This window comes from Spermophilus citellus, assembly GCF_964194105.1.
Source record: "Spermophilus citellus genome assembly, chromosome: 17".
Classification (NCBI taxonomy): domain Eukaryota; kingdom Metazoa; phylum Chordata; class Mammalia; order Rodentia; family Sciuridae; genus Spermophilus; species Spermophilus citellus.
This window is the reverse complement of record NC_138199.1, coordinates 55,625,285-55,653,108: the sequence shown is the minus strand read 5'-3', so window position 1 is coordinate 55,653,108 and position 27,824 is coordinate 55,625,285. Positions and strand designations below refer to the sequence as shown.

The following is a 27,824-nucleotide window of genomic DNA, read 5'->3' as shown; positions in this document are numbered from 1 at the left end:
GGTAGAGCGCTCGCCTAGCACATGTGAGGTACTGGGTTCAATCCTCAGCATCACATTAAAATAAAATGAAGATATCCACTTACAACTAAAAAATAAACATACATATATATAAAAGAGGGAGGTTAGGGATATGGCTCACTGGTTAAGCGACTCTGGGTTCAATGCCCGGTACCAAAAGTAAAGGAAAAAAGAACCATCTCTGGCATTAGGAAGATTTAGGCTCAAATATAACAGCTATGCAATTTTTTTTAAAAAAAATGTATATGTGTATGCTTGGGTACATTATTTAAACTTTCTTTCTTTTTTTTTTGGTTCAAGGATTGAACCCACGTGTGCTTAACTACTGAGCCACATCCCCACATTCCCAGTCCTTTTTGTATTTTATTTAGAAAGAGGGTCTGGCTAAGTTGCTGAGGCTGCTTTGAACTCTCAGTCCTCCTGCCTCAGCCTCCCGAGTCATTGGGATTACAGGCATGCGCCACCATGCCAGCTAAGCTTTCTAAGCCTCATTTTATCTCAATTATAAACTGAAATGATAAGAATCCCGCCTCACTGGCTTGATGTATTTGTGAAAGTTGTGTATGTAAAGGTCTTAGCATTGCACTCAACACAGAAAAAAACACATTCATCGGCTGTTCCTCTGAGCAGCTAAAATGGATCACAAAGCTGCGTGACATTAGTCACTTTTGCTCAGAGACAACCCATCAGGCCCATGTTCTGAGTCTATATACTTTTATTTTGGCAGAACTGATTTATCATGGCTTAGACATAGTTTTGATGGGGGCGGGGGGTCATCCAGTTCCCTATGATCTAGAATAGGAGCCCCAATAACCTGAAGGTGAGGACACTAACCAAGGCCATTGTCGATAACAAGAGGGAGAACTGATGCAATAGACCAAATAACAAAGCAAGGACTCAGTTTTAGGAGCATGAGGGTATTCAGAAAGGGGACAAGCAGCCTTACATTCCTCAAGAGTCCCTAAAGGCACTACTGCTTTATAGAATAGTTCAGTGAGTCATGTGGACCATTAAGTGTGCCTCAACCTTCCAGAAAAGAATTCATGTACGCTCACTATTTAAAAAGGCAGGGAACCAATTTTTCTATTACCAGGCAAGATTGGAGCTGGAAGACAGGGGAACTTCAGCTGCATGAAAAATCCCCTTGGATACATCTTAGCTTCCAACACAGCTGGATAAATGCAGTTTCACTGTTCATAAAGCTTAAACATTGCTGCAAATCAGTACTCTATAAATTCACCACCACCACCACCACCACTATAAGACAGTGGCTACTTAACTTTGGTACAAAGAATCAAGGTCCACTTGCCTGGGATACTTTAATGAATGAAGTGTGGTTTTGTGACATGCCCCTTTTTAACTCATGAGCTAAAGGGGTGCAAGTAAAAAATGACAGACAAAAGCCAACAACAGACAAGACTTCCCATTTCTACTTTTCTCGATGATGGAGTTTGTGGAAAATTCTGCCCCTCTCTGAACTTGAGGTTTCTGGATGGTAAGGTGAGGGAGGCTGGACTACATGGTCTTCAAGGTCCCCTCCAGCCTGGATGTTCTGGGATAAAGTTACCTGACCCAACTAACAGGTACCCAGTGAGTGTCCTTGCTCAGCTTCTCTAAGACCACCTTGAGCTGGCTGTAAGCACCCTGCAGGTCTTCCTTCACCAACACAGTGTCCATCAGGTGCCCGTAATGCTGGTCAATGAAGGCGGCAGAGGCGGCCATCTCTTGCTGCTCCTCATCCTGCGGGAAAGAGGCAGTACGGAGAACCTTGGCTTTTTCCCCCCACAAGAAACCTATATATAGCCTTTGTGTTCAGCAGTGTCCCCACCTTTAATTTTTAAGGGATGAGTGGATGACGATGTCCTGCTATTAACCAACTGTGTACATGACAACAGAGTGTAGTGACAACAGATCAAACTTCAAAGCAAGTTAGTGGACAGCAGACATTGTTCAGTCATTCTCTCCCAAAACACCCACTGAGGATCTATAAGCTGAAAATACAAACTTCTTTGGGGGAACGTCGAGTTTGTATCTTTGTATATATGTCAATATATAATTGCTGCCCCAACAGCGTTTCCCAAGAAGTAGTATCATGAGGTTGCAAAGAAATATACAGGTTAAATAATGGCAAGAATTACAAATAATTTTAACTGTATAAAAACAAAGAAAGCACTTCAGGAAATGATGGGGGCGGGGAGAAGATAAAGAATGTGTAACTCTAATATCACTCTAAAGATTCTTAAAATAACCATGTAGAACTTGATTTTTTTTTTTGTACCAGGGATTGAACCCAAGGGCGCTTAACCACTGAACCACATCCCCAGCCCTTTTTATATTTTATTTAGAGACAAGGTCTCCCTAAGTTGCTAAGGCTGGCTTTGAACTTGCAATTCTCCTGCCTCAGCCTCCTAAATCGCTGGGATTACTGGCGTGTGCCACCACCTCCCCCAGCCTTGATTCTTCTTTTCATCTCTTCATGCCAAGGCCGAACAGCAGAGTAGACAAGGCAGAATGGTTTAAGAAAGGGCTGGGACAACTCTGACCACTCTCCATCTCCTTAGGCAACCTGATTTCTTTAATCAGATTGCTTTCCTAACACTTAACATCAAAGGTGTAGACAAAAACCTAATATTATCCGACCTGAGAAGTCCTCTCTTCTTCATTCAAAAGAATCACTACGAAGTAGAATTTCAGGAATGTAGCTGACTAACAGCCTGGTTTATGGAAGAAAGGAAAGTGGCCAATCTACTCTAAGAAAAATTACAACCTCCCTCCCCTGATGTCCCTTCCCAGTCCTCTGTTGCTCATTCTGCCTCCAGGGGCTCAGGCTTTTCATGCATCCATGCAGAAAGAGGGAATTCTATCCTCCCCATCCCTATAGAGACACACTTTCAAAATATTCCCTCCTCTTCTCCCTTGTCACCAATTTTTACTTTCATGAGAGCATCTACAATCTCAGGAGATGTGTTCTAAAGGTCCAGGAAACAGTGTCTGCGCGCTCCCAGACAGTAGAAACCCAAGAGGAGGTTGAAATAGAGCTTCTTCTTTCCCCCAGGAGAAGAAAATCTGGCTTCAGTTGGGAGGTACTTCATCTTTCTACAGTCTATCTTTCTGGGCTGCCCTCATACTCAGAAGCACTCTGAGTGTCCCCATTTGGCCCCTACATCTTTAGTCCCACTGTCCCTACCCAGCTCCACACACGCCCCACAGCCCCGTCTGCTGCTTTCGGAGTCTACCTTCCTGCAGGCGCCCACATGGTTCATCCGGAAGCTTTTAGACTTTTGAGAAATTACAGAAGGAAAATTTTTGCCACAAGTCCCAAAATCTTCTTAATAAATATTTGCATCTCAAGAACTCAAGTAAATGTCTAAGAGAGTGAAATGCATAATATTTCCTTTGCATCCATAATAAATCTCCTGCACCTTTCTCCTGGCCAGTAAAAGTGGAACTCATCTCTGTGATTTCACTAAGAGTCTCAGTCCCCACCCCATGCCATATCCCTTGTCCCCATTTTGGATCCACATAATGGATCAGAAGGTAGAAGCCCCATCAATTTGTGGGATAGCAAAGAAATGGACAAAGGATATGGCCATAGGGTCTTCTATGGATCCCCCCTAGTTGAAACTCAAGGGCCAGACAGTGGACAAATATTTAGTGTTAAAACAACAACAACAAAAACCCTCAGGCCTTATATAAGACTTTTTTTTTTCAAACGTGGTCTGGTGTTTGCCTACATACATTAAAATCATCTGAAAGTATGTGTGTTAAAAAAATGTTGACACTGAGCCCCACACCAGTCTCCCAGGTCAGAGTCTCTGGGAGCAGAGCTGGGCATGCTGTATTTGAACAATCTTGCTGTGACCTTGGTGTCTATTCATGTTGAAAATGACTATGGCTTCAGGACAGTGGGACACAGCTGGAGAGAAGCAAAGTGGGATTTCACAATTAAAATGACCCAGACAACAAAAAACATCAGCCAGTCGCCTAGAGCAGTTTGATGGTGAGCACTAAAGGAGATGGACTAGATGGCAAAATTGGTCAGGCCAGAAGGACACCAGTAAAAGACTGCAGTCCCCTCCAATGCCATCCATGGGTCAAGGCGCTCTGGCTCCTAAAAAACAGGCACTGCCAGGCATGGTAGCGCATTCCTGTAATGCCAGTGGCTCAGAAGGCTGAGACAGGAGGATTGCGAGTTCAAAGCCAGCCTCAGCAAAGGTGAGGCACTGAGCAACTCAGTAACTCAGTGAGACCCTCTCTAAATAAAATACAACATAGGGCTGGGGAGTGGCTCAGTGGCTGAGTGCCCCTGAGTTCAATCCCCAGTACCAAAAATTTTTTTAAAAAGCAGGAACTTCTGAAGACCTTATGGTTTGGCAGACCTTCCTTTGTATCTTAAGGAGATGATTCTTATTCCCCTTTATGCCTTTTTAATTCTCTTTTAAATAAGCTTTTCCCCATGGTCATTAAATTCTAATAATTCTAAAATATTTATTATTAAAAAAAGTAAAAATAAATTTGTAAGTTGATCCTAAAATTTATATGAAAACACAAGGGACCCAGAAGAGCCAAAATGATCTTGAAAAATAAAAAAAAGTCAAAAGACTCAAACTTGTTGTTTTCAGAACTTACTACAAAGCTACAGTAATCAAGACAATGTGATCTTGGCATAAGGCTAGATCAGTGAAATAGAATTGAGAGTCCAGAAATAAATCCTTACTTTTTTGATCAACAGGGTGCCAAGATAATCAAATTTTTAAAAATGGTGCTGAGAAAACTATATCCACATACAAAGAATAAAATTAGACGCCCTACCTCATGTCATCTACATAAATTAAATCAAAATGAATGATAGTTTCAAATGTTAAAACTATTAACTATTTTTTTAAAAAAAGGAGCAAAACTTTATGACTTTGGATTAGGCAATGGTTTCTTAGATATGACACCAAAAACTGAAAAGACAAAAGAAAAAGCATTAAATTCAAAAATTTTAATGCCAAACGCAGTGGTACATGCCTGTAATCTCAGCAATTAGGAAGGCTGAGATGGGAGAATTGCAAGTTCAAGGCCAGCCTCAACAACTGGAGGAGGCTCTGGATGTAGCTGGGTCAGTGGTAAAGCTCTTCTGGGTTCAATCCCCAGTACCAAAAAAAAAAAAAAAAAATTAATGTTGAGCTTCAGAAATGGTACTATCAAGAAAGTGAAAAGACAACCCACAGAATGTGAGAAAATGTTTTCAAATCATACATCCAATAAGGGACTTATACCCAGAACATAGAATGCTTTCAACACAATAACAAAAATATCAGTAATCTGATTTCATATAGATAGATAGATAGGTAGATATGTTGTCGATAGACCTTTATTTTTATTTATTTATACGTGGTGCTGAGAATCGAACCCAGTACCTCACATATGCCAGGTAAGTGCACTACCGCTGAGCCCCAACCCCAGCCCCAGTAATCTAATTTTAAATGGGCAAAATATATGTAAAGACATTTCTCCCAAGAGGATACACAAATGGCCGATACACACATGAAAAGATGCTCAATGTCATTTGCCACTGGAGAAATATCAATTAAAACCACAGTGTGATACCAGTTCATACCCACTTATGATGGCTGTGATCAAAAAGACAATGGAGAGGATGTGGGAAATGTGGAACCCTTGAATACTGCTGGCGGGAAGGTAAAATGGTACGGCTGCTATGGAAGACTGGAATTCCTTCAAATGTTAAACAGCAATTACCAGCAATTCCACTCCCATGTCTATCCCCAAGAGAAATAAAAACATATGTTCACATAAAATGAATGTTCATAGCAACATAATTCATGATAACAGAAAACAGAACAACCCAATGTCCATGAGTTGATGAACAAAGAAACAAGATATAGTACTATTTATGATGGAATATTATTCAATAATAAAAAAGAATGTGGTACTTACATATGAATGGAATTTACAAATATACTAAGTAAAAGAAATCAGATAAAAAAGGCCAAATAACTTTGGATTGGCAGAGGGGAGTGAGGGGAAGGGAGGGGGTTTGGGGATGGGAAAGATGGCGGAATGAAGGGAGGGGGTTTGGGGGTGGGAAGGGATGGTGGAATGAGATGGATATTATTACCCTATGTACATGTGTGACTGCATGACTGGTGTGACTCTACATCGTGTACAGCCAGAGAAATGAGAAGTTGTGCTCCATTTGTGTACAATGAGTTGAAATGCATTCTGCTGTCATGTATAACTAATTAGAACAACAACAACAACAAAAAAAAAAGGCCACATTTATGATGCCATCTGTATGAAATATTTAGAAAAGGTAAATCTATAGCAACAGAAAGTAGATTAAGAGTTTCCTGAGGATAGGAAATGTTTGGTATTTTGGCGGGGAGGAGGGTCAGAGTTTTCATTTGACAATTTACAGTCAAATGACAGTTCTCAAATGTTTCTATTGCTGGTGGGTCTGCAAGTTGGTGCAGCCAATATGGAAAGCCGAATGGAGATTCCTTGGAAAACTGGGAATGGCACCACCATCTGACCCAGCTATCCCACTCCTTGGTCTATACCTAAAGGACTTAAAAACAACATACTACAGGGACACAGTCCTGTTTCAAACTACTTTGAAATGAATGATAATGACCTTGTTAGTTGGTGATTCAACTTAAAAAATATTGGGTTTGGCTGAGGAGTTCAACAGATGAGTGTGGTTTGTCACACTCAGATCAGATCTCTGACAGATGTCAATCCCTTATTGGAGGGGGTTGTGTATGTGGGCGAGTGGGGGTGGTGAGCCTAGGCAAGGCCACCCTGCCTGGATTGGGAGGCACTTCTAGCTATCTCACCTCAAGCTCTCTGGCCAAGTGACCATCTTGTCTTAGTCTTGACAATAGGCAAAATGGAAAAGTGCAGAAGGTATGTCCTTTGTCCCTCTTCCACTGAAAGAACCCTTCTGCAGCTAGAAACATTCCCCAGGATCGTCCCCTTTAAGCCTTCATATAGGAAAGGATTAGCTTGAAACTTACAAGTGGGGCTGCTGTGTCCTCACAAGCTGGGGACATAGGTGGTGTCTTCCTTTTTTCCTGAATTGCAGGCTTTACAAATATAATATAGGGTTTGAACTCTGAGGTTCTCAGCTGTTTCAGTGCCTGGAAAAAGAAAGTTCAGGAAAATTACACACCTTTGAAATATTCTATTGTGAAACATCCTTTCTGAAAGCTCAATTCTTGGGTACTCCCCTCGCATAACCTCAACAGCAAAGGTCCTGGTGACAATGGACTTCACAGGCAGACTAGCTGCACACTTACTCATCTTCTACTTGACACTGAACTCAGTCATTCCCTGAAGAATGTCCAAAGCCTCAGTTCAGAGTCACTGACTTTTTTAGCTCAGATCCCTCTAGCTCCAATTAACCTTCTCAGGCTCTCTCCACCTGCCCATTCCTGACAGTCCAGGGAGCAGGATTCAATGTGCATTTATTTTGTCTAACATCATCAATTTGTCTACATTCGTGCAAACTCTGTGCTATCACACATGCCTCCTTCTGAGAGTCAAAGAAAAGATTTGCAAAGCAAATGAAAACATGACCTAAGGGATTACTTGGAAAGAACTTGCAGACTTTAGGGTTTTCCATATGCAAATCATACATACAGTTAATGAGTATTTACACTCTCAGAACCTCTATTCAAAAAACACTGGTATTAAACTGCTACATGCCCTATCTGCACATGCAAAGATCAATAAAATCACTTTTTTAAAAAACTTTTGAAATTGAGACTTTGAATTTTAATCACCAACTCCCAGTAAGTCCAAATGAGTGAGGCTTTTCCCTTATAGGCAAAATGTGCTTTTTGAAATGTTTCAAGTCAACTTCTGTAAAATAAAGCTTACAGTTTATATCATAAAATCAAAGATCTGTTTCTATAAAGGAAAAAAAATTCCTCATATGAGTTCAAAGCTTGGAAGTTTTTCTGAAAGACAAGGTTAAAAAGATGGCCAGGCCCCTGTGGAGTCCGCAGCTTGCTGGGTGTGCAGAACTGGAAATGGCTTTGAAGCTCGCACAGGGTCACATCTCCCTCCCTCTTTTTCCCTTTCAAACTGCACTCCAGACTGCCTCACCCATTGTCTCCCCCAGGGGTTCCCTATGCCACTGATTTCACTTGTCCTGGTTGGGGGAGGACTGCCTGGCACAGAGCTCAGCCCCAGCTTTGCCTGGGGACTTACATCTAATTCTCTGTCATGCTGCAACTGGTCTGGGGGTGTGACTGTTTTTCTTGTTTTTTGGTTTTTGGTACTGAGGATTGAACCCGGGGCCACTTAACCACTGAACCACATCCCCAGTCCTTTTTTATATTTTATTTAGAGAAGGATCTCCCCGAGTTGCTTAATGCCTCTCGCTAAGTTGCAAATTCTGGCTTTGAACTCATGATTGATTCTCTTGCCTCAGCCTCCAGAGCTACTGGGATTTCAGGCATGCGCCACTGCGCCCGGCTGGTGCCACTAGTTTTTTTTTTTTTTTAATGTGATTTTCTCCAAGCAGGGGTTACTGTCTTAGGTCTGTGGACCACCAAAGGGTCTATGAGCTCCCTCCAATTAATGCAATATTTGTAGATAGAGATACATGTTTGGGTGTTCAACGTTTTCATTCTATTCTCAAAGAGAGACCCAAGGACATTTAACATCTGATATTTCATACTTTCAGACTAAGAATTCCTTAGACAGAGGGCAAACATTCTGTAGCTACAATCCTCCAGGTTATAAATTCCATTCACTAGATATGCCCCCACTGGCCCAGGAACTCACTTCCGGTTCCACGTCCACCAAACAAACTTTGTTTCTGGCCATGACAGCCCGAATGGCCTCCAGGCTGGTCCCATAGAGGTTTTCCTTATATTCACCATGCTCCAGGAATCTAAAGCACCAGCACAGGGGAAAAGAACTTTAGGTCCTGAGCTTTCTCAAAGTAGTTAAAAAAAAAAAGTGGACTTCCCAACACAGCTTCTCTTCCACTTCCCCTGCCCCTTCTGGAAGCCCTCCTAGAGGTCAAGCTGCCTGAGGGCTAACTGGCCCACCAAGCAACATACTTGCTGTGATGTAAGTCGGCCTCAAATGCTTGCTTAGACACAAAGTGATACTCCACCCCTTCCTTCTCGTGGCTCTTTCTGGGTCTGGTGGTATCTTTAAAAAAAAAAAAAAAAAAGGAGAGCTGGGCAAAGAGATGGCACATCACAATGAATGAGAATAGCATCAACCTGTGCCCTCGCTCAGGGGGCATTCGTTGAGTGATCTGGGGTCAGGCACTGTGCCTTTTCCAGACTTATCCATACAACTCTTCAGTGTAGGCAAAAGGAGCCTTTCATTTTACAACTGGGGAAACTGAGGTTTAGGGAAGTTAAGCACAGCTCAGTGACCCACAGCCAATAGGCTGTAGAGCCAGGGTCACTCTCTTTATCTCATGGCAAACGCCACGCCCTTTGCCAGTCTGCTGAACTGCCTTCATTGATGTGGGGCTTTTAAGGACCCTAGTTTTTTTGGGGGGAGGGGGGTACCAGGGATTGAACTCAGGGATACTCAACCACTGAGTCACATTCTCAGCTCTATTTTGAGTTTTATTTAGAAACAGGGTCTCACTGAGTTGCTCAGCACCTCGCTATTGCTAAGGCTGGCTTTGAACTCTTAATCCTCCTGCCTCAGCCTCCCGAGCTGCTGAGATTGCAGCTGCGCACCACTGCGCTCAGCTAAGGACCCTAGTTTTTAGGTCATTATTATTTTTCTTTTTCTGAGAGCAAGAGTGCCACAAATACATTGGACCCTGCTCTATGCTTTTAATTCTTTATTCACTTATTTCTCTTTTTGAGAGAAAAGGAGGCATGAAGACAGACAGCCCATTATGGATTGGCTGTGTTTCAGCAGGGCTGGATCTCAAAGAAATACTTTTAACCCAAGGGCTCCCCCATCCATTTCCATAATGATGCACACTTCTGGGGACAATCAGGTCCTTTCAAAGCAAGGGCAACCATGAGGCAACACGCAGCTTTTTCTAAAAGAAAACATGGGAACTTAAGAGGACAAGAGTTTTTTGGCCCTTGGGGCACACATGGGATGCTCTGTGTTCTCCATGTGGCATCCTAGTCCAACCCGTGGACTAGGAGAGCTAGTAGGTCATTTCTCCAGGTCATTCCCTTGATTAAAAACTTTTATTCACCCACAGACTAGATTTTCAACACCTCAACAGCACATAAGACCCTCATGACTGCCCAGCCTCCGACTCAGCTTCGCCTCCTGCCATGTCATCCATACTAACAACCCAGTCCCCAGCACGGTTACCCCAGGTCACACCTATATCCCTTTGCACACGCCCCTCTGCACAGTAAGCTCTTCTTTGCCTGGAAAATTCCTATTTACTCTTTAACACCTAGCATAAAAGTCACTGTCTCTGGCAAACGATCCCTGACCCTCTAGTTCCTAAAACCAAGCGAGGACAATCTTGAAGGCCCCTGAAGTCACCTAGGCCCATCACAGCTGTGATGCCAGAATGGCCTCCATAGCCCAACCAGCTCCCCCACATCCCTGCCACTTCAGTTTGGAACTGAGACAATTCCAACAGCCTCTAGGGTAAGCTGTGGGCCCCGACACTCCATGGAGAGCAGTAGAGTCAAAGAAAGGCTCTGGTAGGCATTCTGGAAAGTTCTATTCCTGATTCCATAGCATCCCCTCTTGGTAGCCACCAGGCATCCACACTGCATAAGTGTCCCAAGAGGCCAGCCACAGCCAAGGGCAGGATGTAGCAGGCAGCAGCGAAGAAAAAAGCCTTTGTGCCGCTCTTAAGCACATGGTGCGGGCAGGCTGCCTGGTCCAATCTTGGCTCCACTTATCAACTGTGTGACACTGGCAAGTTAGTTAACCTCATGGAGCCTCAATGTCCTCCTCTGCAGAATGGGTTTCTCAGAGGTACCAGGAAGGCAAACCAAGGTTCTTCACACAAAAGCTCTTGGTGAAGAACATGGCACTTCTGTCCTCCTGCTCGTCCTCCTCCTCATCATTATCCTCATCACATTCAGGACCAGGATGGTGGCCCAGGGGTTTTTGTATCCATGCTGCTTATAGCAGCAGGAAGCCCAAGGAATTGGCAGGGGTGGCATTACACAGGAGTGAACCCCCAACCCTGACAGGCTGGAATCCAGCTACAAGGGAGTGCTAAGCAATACTTCTCTGTGCTTCTCTGGCCTGCTCTCTTATCTAAGCAGGACAGCGGCCATAGGAGTCAGAGTCACAGGGAAGAGGAGGCTGGAAGACCCCCGACTGTGGGGATCCCCTGGGTGTCAGGTGGAGGCCACCGCTGTCTACAATGTGCTCTGGACTCACCTCCCTCCCCTCGTGGGAAGCAAGCAGGTGGCCCCCCAAGCTTCCACCTGACAGCGTCTCAGCGCACCACTGAGAGACAAGTCTCTTCCCATCAAGCCTATATGCCACAGCAAGTGGTGCCTGGTGGTCCCTCACACCCAAAGTATTAAAAGAAATAAGATAAACATGAGGAATCAAGTCCCCATGAAATAATCCTGTGCAGGCACCCAAGCACGCACACCAGCCTTCTTACGTGGAACAGCAACACCAAAGCGCTGTGGGTTCTCAGCCACCACCTTTTGCTTCAGCTCATGGAGTCGGGCTCCGAGAGACCCTGGGAAACAGAGGGAAGACTGACAGGGTCCCAGCTGAGCTTTCTCCTCACACCTCTGGCGAGGAAACCAGCCCACTTCCCAGAAACCCAGGATGTCACCTACCAATCAGAACCACCAGGCGGGGCCGCTCACCGGGCTGCTGTTGGTACCTGGCCACCTCCTCGTAGGTCAGCAACTCTGGGGACTCAGCGCTGGCGCACATCTTCCTTTCCTGTGAGCCACTCAGCCTCTCCCTGCAGCCTAGCCGGAAGCTCCTCCGGAGACCAGCTTAGAGAGGATCAAAGAGACATGGAGGCATCTGTCCCAGGATCTCCCAGCAAAGACCTTCTTCACCTAGCCAGACCAGGCAGAAGGGCTGACCCCACTGACCTCCCCACCCTCCTGTTTAGAAAGAGGCTGTTCAGAGAGCAAAGTGATATAATGAAAGGATGGCCCCCAACATCCGAGTAGGGTTCAAGGTCACTATTTTGCTTGGCATGTAACTGACCTTCGGCAAATCTCTGCGTCTCTCTGAGTCTTGATTCCCTAATCCATGAAATAGCAATGCAAATGTGCAATGGGTAGTCCTACACTGGATCCTGGATCCAGGAAAATGCTTTAAAGGACATTTTTGGGACAACTGGTGAAATTGTAATGAGAGTATAGAGTAGAACTGTACGCATGTTGAGTTTCCAGAAATTGATCATCATCCTGAGTTAGATAAGAGGAGGTCCTCGTCCTCAGGAAATATTGCTGTGGTACTTAGAGGTAAAGAGGCATGTCTGCATCTAACTCTCCCATGACTTAGGAGACAAATGCATAGGTAGCAAGGGCAGGGTGAGCTCACAGCTGGGAATCTCGTGTGAGGACATGGGAGCTCTTCCTCCAATTTCTACCACTTCTCAGTAAATTTGATATCACTTCAAAATAAAAGTTAAAAGACATTTGCCTGTCTCCAAGGCCTTCAAAACAATGACAAAAATTTTTAAAAAGTGAAGGTACTTTGGAGACCAGTAAAACAAAACAAAACAAAACAAAACAAAAACGCCATGAATGTACGGTGGTGGCAATCATACTGAATAAACTTCAGTTAGAATGATGATAAAATTAGTGTTAACATGGTGCTCAGTGTGCCCTTCCAGCCAGGGCTCTTTGCCCAGTGGCTGGGTAAAAGCTGGGTTGGGGAGTCCAGGGATGGACAGGCTCAGCTCCTTTTCTGGTTGACAGCAGGCCGGCTGCTCTTGGCCAGCTCCTGGGCTCCAGGTGCTCTGCCTGAGCCTTTCCCACTCAGAAGCCTGAGGCTACAGCTGTGCAGGGGCTGGGAGTGGGTGCTGAGGGAGAGCCCAGGTACTCACCCACATAGTGTCCCTTGAAGTACCCCTCACAGTCACAGGTCTCTATGAACCAAACAGAGGGAGGGAGGCTAGTGAGTCATGCTGGACACATCTTCAGGCCCAGAGGGACCCAATTCTTGGATGGCCAGGCAGAAACCTCCAGAGTGATCCCAGAGGAACTCAGGAAAAATACCATATTTGGGACAATTCCTTCTGCTTCACCGCGTTCTCCATGCTTAAGCCCCAACAGCCTTCCTAAGCCTTAGCAGAAGTTCTGGGCAGAAGATCTCTTCCTGGTCCTGAGTTGGGACCAGTGGGAATAAGGCAGAAGGACAGTCCCACTGCCCTGCCCTCCTCTCTTGGCTCCTACTAGCTGCACCACACGACAGAGCCCAGTCCAGGGGAGGATGGCCCCTTCAGGTTGGAAGGAGGGAAAGGGCCCTGAGGCCTTGAATCCCATCCCCACCCCACACATCTGGCTGTAGACAGTCAGATGGGGAAAGGAAAATCAGCCCGTCCAGCCCCAGATGTTCCACAGGAAAGGAGCCTCACTCGTGTGCACAGGGGACAAATACCAGGCCTACCTTTGTCACAAGGCTGATCATCTGCGGTTTGCACAAAAGACAGATGGGACAGCATTAGTGGAAGGGACCATGAAGCCCTGCGGCTAAGAGGCAGCACAGCCTTAGGAGCCTGAGGAGCCCTCCATCTGTCTCCTGCTCCTTTCCTCCAACAAACCTGTGATCTGAGCTGTGGTGTGTCATTAAACCCCAAGACCTGCTCTAATTAGTCTTCTTGTGTGTGTCTCATTAACAGCCCAGGGAAAACAGCTCATGGCTGGTGGAAGCAGCCTCCAGGCCAACTTCCCCAGCAGCCTTCCACCTGACAGTGAATCTAGAAAAGTGGCCACTGGCAGTAACCAATGGAGAGGTTTCCTCAGAGGTCCTGTAGTGGGATTAGGACCTACTTTCCCTTTTCTGAGGTTGGAGGCTTGCCTGAGAAAAATAAACACAGGTGTCAGAGGATGGGGTGGGGTGGAGCAGAGATGGTGCCTGCTCCGGCCCCTCACTCAATTACAGCCCCTGCAGCAGAGAGGCCAGATTCTGGAAAAGCCTCCTTCTATATGAAGCCCTAACCTAGGGCTGTTGTGAAGGTTAAAAGGTGTGGCTCAGCCCTGGAGCACTTGCCCAGCATGCACCAGGACCAAGGTGCATCCTCAGCACCACAAAAATAAATAAATAAATAAAATAGAAGTACATAGAAGGCAAGAAGGTAAGTGGACATATTTTCTAAAAGGTAATGTGTTACACAGAACAAAGCTGTCAGATAACACACAGGATACCCAGGGAAACTGGAGCTTCAAATAAATAACAAATGATTTCTTAGTATTCCCCAAAGACTACACGAAAAAAACCAATTCATTGTCTACCTGAAATTCAAGTTTAACGGATCATGCTTGATTTGTATTTGCCAAATCTGGTTACCCTCTCAGAGGCACGGGTCACTCAGAGCCTCCTCCATTCCCTCCTAAAATCAGCAGTTCTTGAAAACATCAGTCAGAGAACCCCTTGGGAAGCTAATGAAAGCTGCTGACAGACCCGCTCCCAAACACACACACAATAGAGGTTGGCACACAATTTCAGGAGCTGTTAACATACCCCTCAATACCATATATAGATCCCAAATATAGAAGCTCCTTTCTGGGGAATGGCTGCCCCCATCTCACCCTCATTTTACTCCCTCAAGCCTCTCCTACCTCACCTTCTTTTGGAGGTCTACAAGTTCATACAGGACGCCCGATGTCCGGTCTGTTCAGATAAGACCCCTCCATCCCGCTGTGTGCTCAGATAAGACCCCTCCATCCCAATGCCAGCTTCTTCCCAGAACAAAGTGCCCAACTCCTAACCCCAGTCCCTCCCTGAAGTGTCATCCCTACCAATCTACTCACAGGGGGGCTTCTTGAGGCTCTGGGGACTTGGCAGGGTGCCCGTGGCTCTCCGGTAACTTAGTCGTCTGCAGGGATACAAGAGGATGGGGGTCCATGAGCTGGGACATACTTATAAGAGCAGGTGATGAGAGTCTTCTGGAAAACTTGGGACAACCCAGGTCTGGGTCCTACAGGTGGGCACTTACTCAGCCTCCCCATCCCTGAGAAAGCTGGAAAAAGCAAAACAACTCCCAGACTCCCAGAGCAGAGCTCAGCCCTAGGGTTGACCCAAGATGGCTGTCAGTGGAAAAGCAGCGGCCAAGACCATATCTGAGTTGAGGAAACGCCCAGGGCTCTTGGAGGTGTCTGGATGCCCACATTTAAATGCAACCCCAAAGCCTTCCCTGTCAGTGACCATGTTGCCAAGACCCATGAAGCCACACTTAGATGGGTCTGGGAGTCCCCCAAGGAAACACAGTGGCAGTTCTCACACCTTAACACCTCAGAACCACGTGAATTTTTATTAGAATTCAGATCTCAGGGTCTGCCCTGGGCCTGGTGAGGGTGCAACCTCCTGGTAGGAACTTACAGAGTAACACGTCCTCCTCCTGCACCATCACAGAGACCTTCCAGCTACACCATAAGCTCTACCAGGACGGAAGCCATACCTTCCAGCAGCCTCCACACCTGGCACAGGGCCAGCCCAATTCATAATGAATACCTCCTGAGGAAATTCCTAAATCAAAAAAATCACACTACAAAAAATATGTAATAACATGGGAAATGCTAATGTCAAAATATCAAGTTAGAAAAGAAAAGGGCTGGAGTTATGGCTCAGCGGTAGAGCGCTTGCCTAGCATGTTCGATTCTCAGTACTACATAAAAATAAACAAGTAAAATAAAGGTATTTTCAACTACAACTAAAAAATAAATATTAAAAATAAAGGAAGAAAAGAAAAGCAAGACCCCAAATCCTGTATGTGACACTCAGGAAGGAAATTAATTGTACTGTTTATATGGTGATGAGATTTGGGATCATTTTCTTTTCTTAGTCCTCCTCTTCTGCCTGTTCATATCTTATTTCTAACCTTTCTCTAAGTATGTATTGTAAAATACGGCTGGACCACTGCACCCGCGGGTTCCACATCTGCGGGCTCAACCAACTGCAGGCTGAAAATATTTGAAAATGGTGCGCCTGCACTGAACATTACAGACTTTTTTCTTGTCATTATTCTTTAAACAATACAGTACAACAATGATTTACATGGTATTTCCACTGTGTTAAGTATTATCAGTCATCTAGAGATTCTTTAAAGTATTCAGGAGGATTATATAGGTTATACACAAGTACTACACCATTTCACATGAGGATTTGAGCATATGCTGATTTGGGCATCCACAGACAGACCTGGAACCAATCCCCATTGACAATGAGGGACAACTATATACAACTGTATACATTAGCTTAATAATGTAAATATCCATGCATTCACTTAAATCTCAGCCAACACGATTAATTGGGGAACAAGAAGAGATGCAAGCGCAATTGATACTTACGTAAAGAACAACATTCAGTGGCTCCCTCTGGCCATTGGTGGCAGAAACTTAGGGATCTGTCAAGTAACTGGGCCATTGGCCACTTCAGAACCACCCCATGACAGCACCCCAGACCCACCTCTCCTGGAACTGCTTGGAGGGGATAAGGCCGGCTCGAAGGTTGGTGTCCCCCACTCTCTTGGCTTGCCACCACGTAGGGTCGTCCTGGCTCACCACCTCCAGGACCTGCCTGCGTTGGAAGGGCAGGCCTGCCTCCTGGCAGGGGATGGCCCGGTCCTCCCGAGGGTCGTAGTGGAAGAGGGCCCGCATGAACACCTGCAGGGAAAGGGCCCCACAGAGGTGGATGGAGGTGGCCATGCCCCAGTGACAGCCAAATGATGGCAACCATTCCCGAGGGGAAACAAGTGGCCTTGACACTAGAAAACAAATCAGCACCACACTGTGCACATTTTTCTCATTGTTCTTCAACCATTTTGGACATTCCAGCCAGGAAATCCATCAAGAATTGGAAAATTAACAAATGGGCCCCATGACTGAATTTCTCTTTCCAACCTAAACATTTCCACAGTTACCGGATCTACTGTCCTCATAATAACCTTGTAGTGTATACATAAGGCAACAACTCATCCTGGGGACAAAAAGTAAAGGCAAGCACAATTTGAAACTCCACGTTTATTTTTACTACACCAACTGCTCCTAATGAAGTCGGCAGCCATCTGTTAAATAGGTAATCTAGACGTTCTGGTAAAAACACAAATATCAACAAAAGTGCCGTTCTTTATCATCACGTGGGGGTGGGGGTTGGGGGTGCTGGGATGGAACCCAGGGCTTGAGCACACTGGGCAAGCTCTCTATCACTGAGCTGCACCCCAACCCCACCAACCCCCTTCTTGGTGGATAATTGACACATTTTTTACAGCTCAGCCCTGCCTCATCTGTCACTTGGAGAAGCCCCAAATCCCTGCTTGCCCTGGTGTCCCCTCTCTGGAGAAGATGGTGTGAGGACAACACATACTTACTTGTTCTCTTCTATAATCCAGGGACATGGATTTATTTTAAGTATTTCTAGTTCTAGACCATTAGAGCCCAATGACTTCAACAGCAAATGGAAAGAAAAACCAAACCAAACCAAACAAAAACGGCCAAAGGTCTTCCTCCGACAGATCCAAACTACATTCCTTTATGTGCCAACCAGAAAAGATTCAGTTAGACAACAATCAGAATTTCTGACCAAATTTTGTGGGGGCAGAACCCCGCATCCAGCCACAGATGTTCCATGGGCCCTAGGCACCCAGAAAGATGTAACCTTAATTAAGTGGATACCCAAACGCAAACACTTGGATCAAGAAGAAATATACAGGAGGGACAAGTTAAGGGACAGGCTATTCATTCTGTCCTCCAGGAAAACCAAGTTCTCTCCCTATATCAAGCTAGAGTCCTTGAAAGCTGCAAACAGGGACCACAGTTGCTTGTCCCAGGAAGACTCTCCTTCCGTCAGTGATATTTATACCCTGGGACTTAATCAAAGGGTGCAAATAAGAAACAGCCATGTAACGATTATTTCTTCACTTGCTGTAAAAACACTGCCACTGAAGACCTTGTCCATTATTAAATCCTTATTCATCAAAAGCATTTAGTGACATCTCCCCTGTGCCAGAAGCTGTTTTGTCCCTTTTTTCATGTACTTAGTCCCCAAAGAGGTGGGACCGGCCTGCTTTCTTCCATTCATTGATGGAAAACATGTAATTCACTATCTTCTTTCTGCCCTGGCTGCCAGGAGGTTCAGATCCAAATGTATTACGAAATCACAGCAATGTCCTCCTTGCTCCTCTACCGTGACCACCTCAGCTCATGTCTTTTTTCTTTTTTCTTTTTCTTTTTCTTTTCTTTTTCTTTTTTTTTTTTTTTTTTTGAGATAGGGTCTCATTATGTTACTAAGGCTGGCCTCAAACTCACAATGGTCCTGTCTCATTCTCACAAGTAGCTGGGACTACAGGCTTGGGACACTGTGCTCTGACCGGTTTCAGTTCCACCTTAATATTCTCTCAACTGGGCTTTTACAAGACCTCCTACCAGGTCTCCCTGCCTCCAGCCTCCACCCTCTCTCTCGCTCCTCCACTGGCTGCCAGGGAGCATTCTAAAACACAAACATGGCTGGATTGCTTCCTTCCTAAAACAAAACTAATAAAACACTTTAAGAACTTCTCACCATCTACGGAGTTCTCTCTTGTGCCCCCCCACTCCAGGGCTAGACCACTTCAGTGCACCCTGGGCTGACTTCCAACTCCCAGCCCCTGTATCTAAGGACTTAACCTGCTCTGGCCACCGAACACTGCTTTTCTCTAATTCAGCAGACAGGCACTGCAAGAATGAATCCCCAGGTGCAGCCCGGCAGGAGCTGGAGTCTCGGTTTCCCTAGCTCCCCAGGGCACTTGAGCTGGATGACAGAAGCATGTATTCTACAGGGGATCCCTGAATTCCCCAGCCGGATTAAGCTCTGGTTGCCCACAGTGGTGACTTGCTGAGTAACATACCCCATGTCAGACTGGTGGCCTTCCTTTCCCCACCCCCTCACTGGAGTTTCCTGGGGTCACTTCCCACCCCCACACACACACACACAAAAAATTGCATTTAAATCCTTGTCAGAGTTAGCGTGTGTGTGTGTGTGTGTGTGTGTGTGTGTGTGTGTGTGTGTGTGTTTATGTGAGAGAGAGAGAAAAGAGAGAGAGAGACCAGGGATTAAACACAAGGGAACTTAACCACTGAGCCACATCCCTCCCCCCTTTTTATTTTATTTTTGAGACAGGGTCTCGCTAAGTTGCTGAGGTTGGCCTCAAGCTTGCACTCCTACTGCCTCAGCCTCAGGAGTACCTGGGATTCCAGGCTCAGGGTCAGCTTCTAAGGGTGCTCACATGAAGCAGGAATTATGCCAAAACCATTCACAAAGCATTCAAGGCCATTCACACAAGCTTAACTTGCATTCCCAGCAAAACCCACTGCCACCCTGCCCCTGAGCCCCACCATTCCCCAAACATGCTCCCTGCCACAACATCATGGAGCTCCTGTATAGCAGACCCCTCTGCCTGACCCTCCCTCCAAAGCCCTAGTCATGTTCACCCTCCTCCAGCCCCGCCCCCAGAACCTCCACACTGTGACCTTTCCAAGGTGCCTCTAACTCTGTCAGACTCTTCCCAAAGCACTTGTCACATGCCAATTAAATATACTCCCCAGATTCCCTTTCTACACTAGAAACCCTTAAAGCTACTCATTGTCCCTTTCCCCAGCATTTGGCAGAGTGCCCTGCAAAGAGGAGGTGACCTCCACAGGTAGGCTCTCAAATAATCAAATAAATGGCAATTACTTCATTGGTCCAGAATCCAGCACATTTAGTACCTTCTCCTTCTCTTGATGGTCCTGAGTTTCTATTTCAATTAAAGTAACCCTATCTTTTATTTCCAACCTTCGACAGATCCAGTTTAAAAAGAGGCAGGGTACAAACAAGTGAATCACCCTGTAACTGAATTAAAGTCTTCTGCTGGGCACAGGTTACTCAACTAGGCACACAATCTGTTCCCAGTGACTGTCAAAACGTTGGCCTGGGTCCAGCACACCCACCCTGCCCCTAGCAGAGCATGCTCCAGGAGCCCACCTCCCCATACCTTGCTCTCCTTGAAGCGGTCCTCTTCCTGGGTGGCTGGGATGATTTTGAGGGTAATGGATCCCTGGGAGTGGGCCTGAAGGGAGAGAGAACAGAGGCCGATTTCCTTGCAGGTCTGACCCCCCATGAGCTCCAGTCTCCCTTCCCAGTTCTAATAACTGACTTACAGAATGGAAGTCAGACTCATGACCTTCTTCCCTGCGGCCCACCCTTCTAGGTTGGTGCCCCAAATTAACTAAGGCAAAACTCAAAAATTTTCACAGGACACAGGGAGATTTTAAATGAGAACCCAAGGGCATGACATACATTGAATCCCAATCTTCCCCATTCGTGGCCTCTTGGGCCCTAATAGCTCCCCATCTTGCTTTCCTCATGGGCCATTTTAATAACCTACTTTAGTTTTATTTCCTCTTTCCTGCCTGATTTAGGGCTGCTCCCCAATTAGTACTTCCCTCTTTGCTTCCATCTCCCCAGACAGGTCTCTGCCGCCATTCCCACCTTTCTGGGAGGCCCCCTTCCCTCCCACCAGACAGAGACCTTGTCCCCAGAGCCAGAAACCCAGAGGGAAGCATGCTGTCAGATGAGGGCACAGCCTGCCAGGCTGTCTCCCAGCCCCACCTCACCCCTCAACATCTGGTCACACTGTAAGGCCACATTGCCTGCTGCCTCCTCATGAAAACAGTGAGGCTGAGCTAGAATCTGCCCTGGCTCTGGGAAGCAACCTGTTCTAGGTCTCTGAAGACACCCCCCCCCCCCCAATATCCCAGCAGCATAGTGCAGCAAAACAGACCAGAATCTGGCTGATTTCGTCAGGCCGCTTATGTAGGACTGCGATCCCATTCACTTCTCGGAGCTCGTCTCCAACGTGGACCAGGCCTAGGAGACACAGGGACTGACCATCAGGACAGGAAGGGGCCTCTGCCCAAGAGCTTGGAGCTGTGGGCACTGAGGAACGTACTGCAAGGCAGGCTCAAGGTTTGCAGACAGTGCACAGAGCTGGGACACACTGAATCCTACTAAGTGCTAGGCGCTCAGTATCAAAGTCTCATGGTCACTGGGTGACATCCACAATGTACAAGCGGGCAGCTAAGACCCAGGAGGATAAAACAGCTTACCCAAGGCCACCCTGCTAAGAAACGATGGAGCCAGTATGCAGACACTATTATTTTGGTATTGAAAGCTGTGTTCCTTCTACTGCCACCTCTTCTTCTTTAAAGATATCATTAATTCTTCAACTTCCTGAGCTATAGACACACCCCAAGAACTGCCTTCTTAAATTTTATTTATTTTTTATTTTATTATTTTTTTTTGACATTTATTTTTTAGTTTTCAGCGGACACAACATCTTTGTCTGTATGTGGTGCTGAGGATCGAACCCCGGCCGCGTGCATGCCAGGCGAGCGCGCTACCGCTTGAGCCACATCCCCAGCCCCCTATTTTTTATTTTAAATTTTTATCTAAATTTTATTTTAAATTTTATTTATTTATTTTTGGTACAGGGATTGAACTCACAGGCACTTAACCACTGAGCCACATCCCCAACCCTTTTTTGTTTTATTTAGAGGCAGGGTCTTGCTAAGTTGCTTAGGGTCTCACTAAATTGCTGAGGCTGGCTTTGAACTCTCCATCCTCCTGCCTCAGCCTCCTGAGCCACTGGGATTACAGGCATGTGCCATCGTGCCTAGCTGCCTTCTTAAATCTTAACAAGGAAACTTAAAGACCACAACAAAGATCTCATCAGAATGTTAGATACAGACATCTATTTGCCTCTGCTTTAATGACAAGTGTCCCTGCATATTCAGACCCTATTTGCTGTTCCCAGTGGGCAGTGGCCAGCAGCAGCACTCAGGAGGGGTCAGAAGTGCACACTCCTGACTCAGTGTTTGCATGTCACCCCAATGCTCAGGGGGTTCATATGGCAAGCACTAGTCTAGGACTCTCCACAGTGAGGATCCCCCAGAGTTTAAACACAATGATCCCCCTACCCTAGGGGTTCACCTCCTAGCTCAGTAGTTCTTCCACACACCAGTGATTCTCAATTTGTTTTCCACCCAAACAAATGTGGACGTGAACACTCTCCCCTGAGTAAGAGCAGCTTGACAAGGCAACTGGAGGTAGCAGGAAATGCCATGCCTGGCTCCATTCAGGAACCCCCCTGCAAGCCCATGCTGTGGGCTTAACTAAGCCAACATATGAGACCTTTCCTGATTGCCCCAGAGGACCCCAGGCCGGTTGTGTTTTCAATTAAAATTTCTACTGGGCCTGGGAAGGAGATGGAATTCAGCCCTACTCCCCAAAGCAAAGCGTACCCCAAACAGGAGACCTGAGGTAGGGAGAGCCCTGGGAGCAAAGGGGCAGGCTCTGGGACAATGGCCGCCACCTCAGCCAGGCTGGCAGCATGTTGCTGCACTCACCACTCCGATCTGCTGCGCCCCCTCGCATGATCCTTGCCACCACGACAGCCCCCGAGTGCTCATCCCGCCGGATAGTGGCACCCTACATTGGAGACAGACAGGTAGGCTCCTAAGAGGTAGCCCCAACCCTAAACCTCAACCCTCTGGGCCCAACTGCCTCTTCTATCCTGCCACCTGCCATTGGGACCTTCCCAATGCTAGGATTCAATAAAACCAACATCTCCCATTAGTATAGCACCACACTTCCCAATTTACAAAGCACGATTACCCTGTGATATTTTTAGATGAAGGACTGGGGTTCAGAAAAGTTAAGCATCCTCAAGGTCATACAGACAGAAAGATGGAAAGCTTTTTGTGACACTGAATCCAGAGCTTTCTCTATCACATCGCGGCCCTTGCCACTCGCAAAGACACTTTATAATGAGGACAACATGTGCCAGCAAATTCTCAACCTGCCTCAAACAAATCACAGTGTTCCTGGACCTCCTTCTGTTGTTGCCAAGAGAAACCAATCAGGCCTCCACCAGAGCTTCAGGACCAGGACTTGGACCATGAAGCTCAGTACAGATGACATCTAGGATGTGAAAGGCTCTAATGAGCCTTGATTTCCTGCCTAGGTGAGCTGGACCGTGCCAGGGCAAGAGTGAGGTGGAGAGTTGAGAACACTAGATTTGAACGCAGCTTGGCCACTGACCAAAATAAGCATGTGGCATTAGCAAGGAGGTCCCTTATCCTCTCTGAGCCTCTGTCATATGGGAGAGCATTTAACTCACAGGGTCGTTGCAAGAATTCCAGGAGGGAATGCATGCAAGACACTTAGTGCATAGTAAGTGCTCAATAAATGTTAACCACTTATTATCAGCTGTACCCATAGACACATTTGTACACTTAGTATCAACTTCATTCATGTCACCTATCTGAATTACAGAAGATCATTCTTGCTGACAAGAGAAGCCATCCATTAAGTAAGTACCTCTCTCTTCTTGTCCCTAGACCTGCCAGCACTCCATCAATTATTCAGCTCTGAACTGCCAGCCCCCGGCACAGTGGCTGCATAGGAGGGCTCCCAGGATGTTTACCAAGTCCATGCTGATGGCCCCATTGTGCAGATGAGCAAATAGAGGCAAAGAAAAGACCTTTGCCTGTTGCAGATATGTTTCGCCACAGGTCAGTGGGTGAAAAGTGAAACTTGAGCATGGAAGCTGTGGTATTCTGTAGGGCAGGTCCTCAATGCTGTGGACTTCCACTTCCCTCCATCTGATAAACAACCCTGTCCCTCTGCTGGTGAATCAGTGCTGAACCAGGAGCAAGATAACTGTCAGCTGGAGGAATGGATGGGGCCCTGTGCTACCTCACAATTCAGAGCAGGGAACTGCAAACTTTTTCTGTAAAGGACCAAATATAAGTATCTTAGGCTCTGGGGGCCACACAATCTTGGATGCAGCCACTTAATTCTGCCACTGGTATGAATAAGCACAACCATGATAAGAAAAATTAAAAAGTATAAAAATAAGCTATGCGTTAGGTTTGGCCCTTGGGCTGAGTTTGGCAACTTCTGGTTCAGGGCATAATGATCAGGGTCATGCCATACAGATGTGTAGGTTGTTTACTGCACAAAGTGGATTGGCCACAGTTGTTGGGGGGGAGCTGTATCCACTCAGAGAAAAGGGGTGCCCTGGACACTGGCAGTAACCCTGTCTGATGAAGCAGCCATCACTAACCCTGAGGATGTCAGGAAGGTCCCTTCACAATTTTCTGGGTGGGGATAAGGTGCAGAGAAAGGGCAGGGACGAGAGATGCACACCACATACCAGGGGTTCCTTGTTCTTCACCAAACGGACAATCTTCACTGATTCTTCATCAAAATCCTCATCAATATTATCAGGCAGAGGGGGCAGAACAGGGTCGAAATTCTTCTGGGCAACTGTGTCATGTACCATGAGCACAGCCTGTCGGGAAACAAGAGAAAAGAAGGGCTGGCCCCAGAGTTCACAGAGGTCAGGGGAAAGGGGCTGAGGGGGCCTCAGATCTCAGGCCACAGAGCCTCTCACCCCAGACACCAGTGCTGAGGACCCCTCAGGACCCAGAGCTCCCTCCCGCCCCCATCCCAGGAGACACGAGATGCGTGGGTGGCCAGGGACTGCGGCATGACTACCCTGAGGTGGGGGGTGGACAGCAGCTGCAGCAGCTCCCGCTCATCGCTGTGCACAGAGGCAGCCTGCAGCTCCTCCATCACCTGTAAGACAGTGAGAGGGAACACCACAGCAGGCTGGGGTGCCCCTGCCTGAGGCTGTGGGAAGTCCCACAGGGAAAACCCAGTCCCCCCCCACCCCCCAAACAGCTGCAGCATCCAGGAGCACATCAGACCTTCAACCAGCCCAGGACTGAGGCATGCAGGGGTCAGGAGAACCTGAGTAGGTCTAGAAGCAATCCTACTAGGGGCTGACTTAGTAAGCCCCTACTGTATGCTATTGCTTTATGTGCATCTCCCCAGTTAACCCTTGCAACAAACTAGATGCAGTGGGTACACTTTTGCCATTTAACAGATGAGACTTTGAGGCCTGGATAGATTATCTTGCCCAAGGTCACAAACCTCACATGTCACACAGGATTTGAACCTGGCCTTGACTGTCTGTACCTTCATTGCTATGCTTTTATGGATGAGGAAACTGTGGTTCAGAGAAGTTGGTTGACTTATTTAAATTAAGGTCACAGAGCTAGTGGTAAAGGCAGTGCTGAGCCTGAGCACTGAGTGATCTAACATGCTATTAATCACACTCCAGAGAGGAGACAGGTACGGGGGATATAGATCCTGACATAGTCAGGAGGCTGCACAGGGCCAGCTCCTGGGGTCAGGTGAGTCATTTCAGAGCTGATGATCTTAGTCATCAACCAGGACAGTTTTTCCCCATGCAACCCAGGGACCAGGACTGCAATAAATTGAGAAGCATAAGAAGCCTGAGCTGTTTAGTAGGGACACATTACAAGTCCCTTGACCTTGGGACTTCATGTTGGCCTCCTGAAGCACAAATACAAGGTGCTTATTTGACGTATTCATATCCCCAGTTCTCAGAACAGTGGGGAACTGCTGCTCTGCTCCAATGCTGTCACCCAACAGCTGAGAAACAGGCTTGCTCCAGATACACAGTAAGTAGGCGTCACCATGTCACCATGTCTCCTGGCCCAGTCCAAGGCTCATGAGTTCCTCCCCACCTGCCAGGAGGCCCATGGAAGAGGAAGAGGAGGAAGTGGGGAGATGCCTCTTCAACTTTGGGCTCCTGATCCCCCATGTCCCTAGGCTAAGCAATGGTGACCAAGGAAGAGGAAAGAGCTCTACAAGATGGGGAGTGCAGCTGATACCATAAGGAAAAACTTGGGACTTACATCCTCTGCCAGGGCCACTGCGCTGTGCAGGACTGGGGTTGGACTTTGCCTCTCATAATAGCGAAGCTTCTCATGAATCTGCAAAGACACCTGATTTCCAGTTTACCCTGGATACCGTACTCCCCACCCATGGGTGTGAGGACACCAAGGACTAGGTCAGTCTAGGTCACCAACAGGGTAGCATATAAGAAGGGGTAGCTTAGTGGGCTGGTGAAGATGCTCCTGGAGCAAGGGCATAGCTCCAATGATCTCAAGGTCCACAGGCAGCCAGGAAAACCCTCCCTCAGGGAAGGCATGCCCAGACAGAACTTCACCTTCATTAAGTAACTGAGGCTTTTCTCACTGAAAACGTCCCTCAGGAAACCCATCTCCTCCTTGTGGTTGGAGTCAGGCCTGAGCTGAGAGGTCAGGAGTGCCAGGGTTTCATGCAAACCTGAGGAGGGAGTAAGAAAAAGAAGGGATAACAAATGGGGGGGGGGGAACTTCCTGCCCCTGAGAACCCTGTTTTTGGACCTTCAGACAGCACTTCATCCCTCCCCTAAGGACCTCCCTGGGTTTGCAGACAGGGCAGCTTCTAGAGGCCACACCAGCGTAGCCTGGTCTCTTTCCAGTTCGGGCTGCCTGGAAGGCTCCTGTCTCCAGGGCTGTGGCAAGCCCAGGCCGGGTGGGGGCACTCACCCGAGTCCTCTGATAGCACCGGCATGCCTGTGCCTGGCAGGTCCAGGTCTCCCTGCAGATTGGGGAGGGGGGTTTGCAGGTGAGTAGCACATTCACTTACCAGTGATTATACATCATCTAGGTCTGTTATGACTGATTTGGGGTTAGAAGGATCTAAAACTCTGCTCACTTTTTTTTTTTTTTCAGAGAGGAAGGAAAGAAAACTAAGATGTGTTGGGTGTTCCCAGTGCTGAGCATTCTGCTGGGTAATTGCATATCCATTTTTCTGAATCTGCATAAAGCCCTCAGGAATGGATACTAATGTTCCCATTTTACTGATCAAGAAATAGAAGCTCGGAGGGGTTCCGAAAGTAACTTGTGGCCCAGATTGGCTCTTCCAGGCTTTGGGGGTGGCCTGACAGCAGGTGCTCTTCCCAGCAGCAGCTCCCTCTGCACTGCTACCTTCTCAGAGGCCTCTCTCAAGTCCCCTGCAGCAACACCCCCTTCAACAAGTACCGAGCTGGGCCTACAAGCGCCCCCCTCTTAACTTCCCCACCCCCAAGCCCCAACCCAGAGGGAGCCTCCAGAATGGAATGCAGAGAGGAGGCGGAGAAATGAAAGTCGGGTTTCTACTACGCTGGAAGGGGGGGCCTCTATCTCAGGAGGCCCCCCAGGGTACTCTGCAGCACGTGGACCTCAAAAAGTCCTCTTTCAGAAGGGGACAAGGAGAGTCATGATTCATTCATTCTGCAAACATGGAGCCAGCCCGCTGCGCTGAACACCAGTGACACTAAGAGGCAGAAGAATGGTACCCAGGCCCTCCAGCCCCCTCCCCGCCACTCCGGACTCACCCCCTGGCTGCTTCCCGCTGCGGCCCCCCTACTCTCCCAGGCGGCTAAGCACAGACTCCAGCTCGCTTTCCAAAGGAACCTGTGGGACGGACAGGGAGCGGGGAGAAATCCGGGGGTCGCTCAGAGGATGCGGAGCGGCGAAGATGGAACAGGACGCACGGGGTGTGGGAGCCGGGAGAAGGCAGATTGGGGACGGCGGGCCGGGGACAGAGCCCCGAAGCTGGGGGCCCAGTGGGCCGCTAGGCTCTGGGGCACACGAGGGACGGTCTGTGCCCACCCTCCCTCCGCCGCGCCCGCTCCCTTGTCTGCTGCCCGCGCCGCCTCCTACCTTGTCGCGCCAGGATCTCGGCTCGGTGACCGAGAGCCGCGC

General features: G+C 47.3%; 1 protein-coding gene across 1 annotated transcript; it reads right to left on the bottom strand.

Moving 5' to 3' along the window:
- Nucleotides 1–737: 737 nt before the first annotated feature.
- MPP3 (MAGUK p55 scaffold protein 3) lies at nucleotides 738–27,615 on the bottom strand. The gene is made up of 19 exons (XM_081271008.1): nucleotides 27,455–27,615; nucleotides 26,625–26,676; nucleotides 26,261–26,379; nucleotides 25,947–26,024; nucleotides 24,718–24,798; nucleotides 24,374–24,511; nucleotides 22,563–22,644; nucleotides 20,939–21,024; nucleotides 20,150–20,224; nucleotides 16,609–16,805; nucleotides 14,955–15,019; nucleotides 13,591–13,611; nucleotides 13,028–13,069; nucleotides 11,796–11,960; nucleotides 11,612–11,692; nucleotides 9,099–9,192; nucleotides 8,818–8,926; nucleotides 7,041–7,163; nucleotides 738–1,758 (listed from the first exon to the last, which is right to left on the bottom strand). The coding sequence occupies exons 2-19, from the start codon at nucleotides 26,647–26,649 to the stop codon at nucleotides 1,582–1,584; spliced, it is 1,758 nt and encodes a 585-aa protein (XP_081127134.1). The 5' UTR covers nucleotides 26,650–26,676; nucleotides 27,455–27,615; the 3' UTR covers nucleotides 738–1,581.
- Between the last annotated feature and the right edge of the window lie 209 nt (nucleotides 27,616–27,824).

What these genes read in the sequence shown, in the direction of transcription:
- MPP3 (XM_081271008.1), bottom strand. Translation starts at nt 26,649, where the DNA reads ATGCCGGTGCTATCAGAGGACTCGG. An exon ending in GCCTCAGTTACTTAATGAAG is followed by an intron (nt 26,025 to 26,260) that starts GTGAAGTTCTGT and finishes GTGTCTTTGCAG; the next exon opens with ATTCATGAGAAGCTTCGCTA. An exon ending in ACGAAATCAGCCAGATTCTG is followed by an intron (nt 20,225 to 20,938) that starts GTCTGTTTTGCT and finishes CTCTCCCTTCAG; the next exon opens with GCCCACTCCCAGGGATCCAT.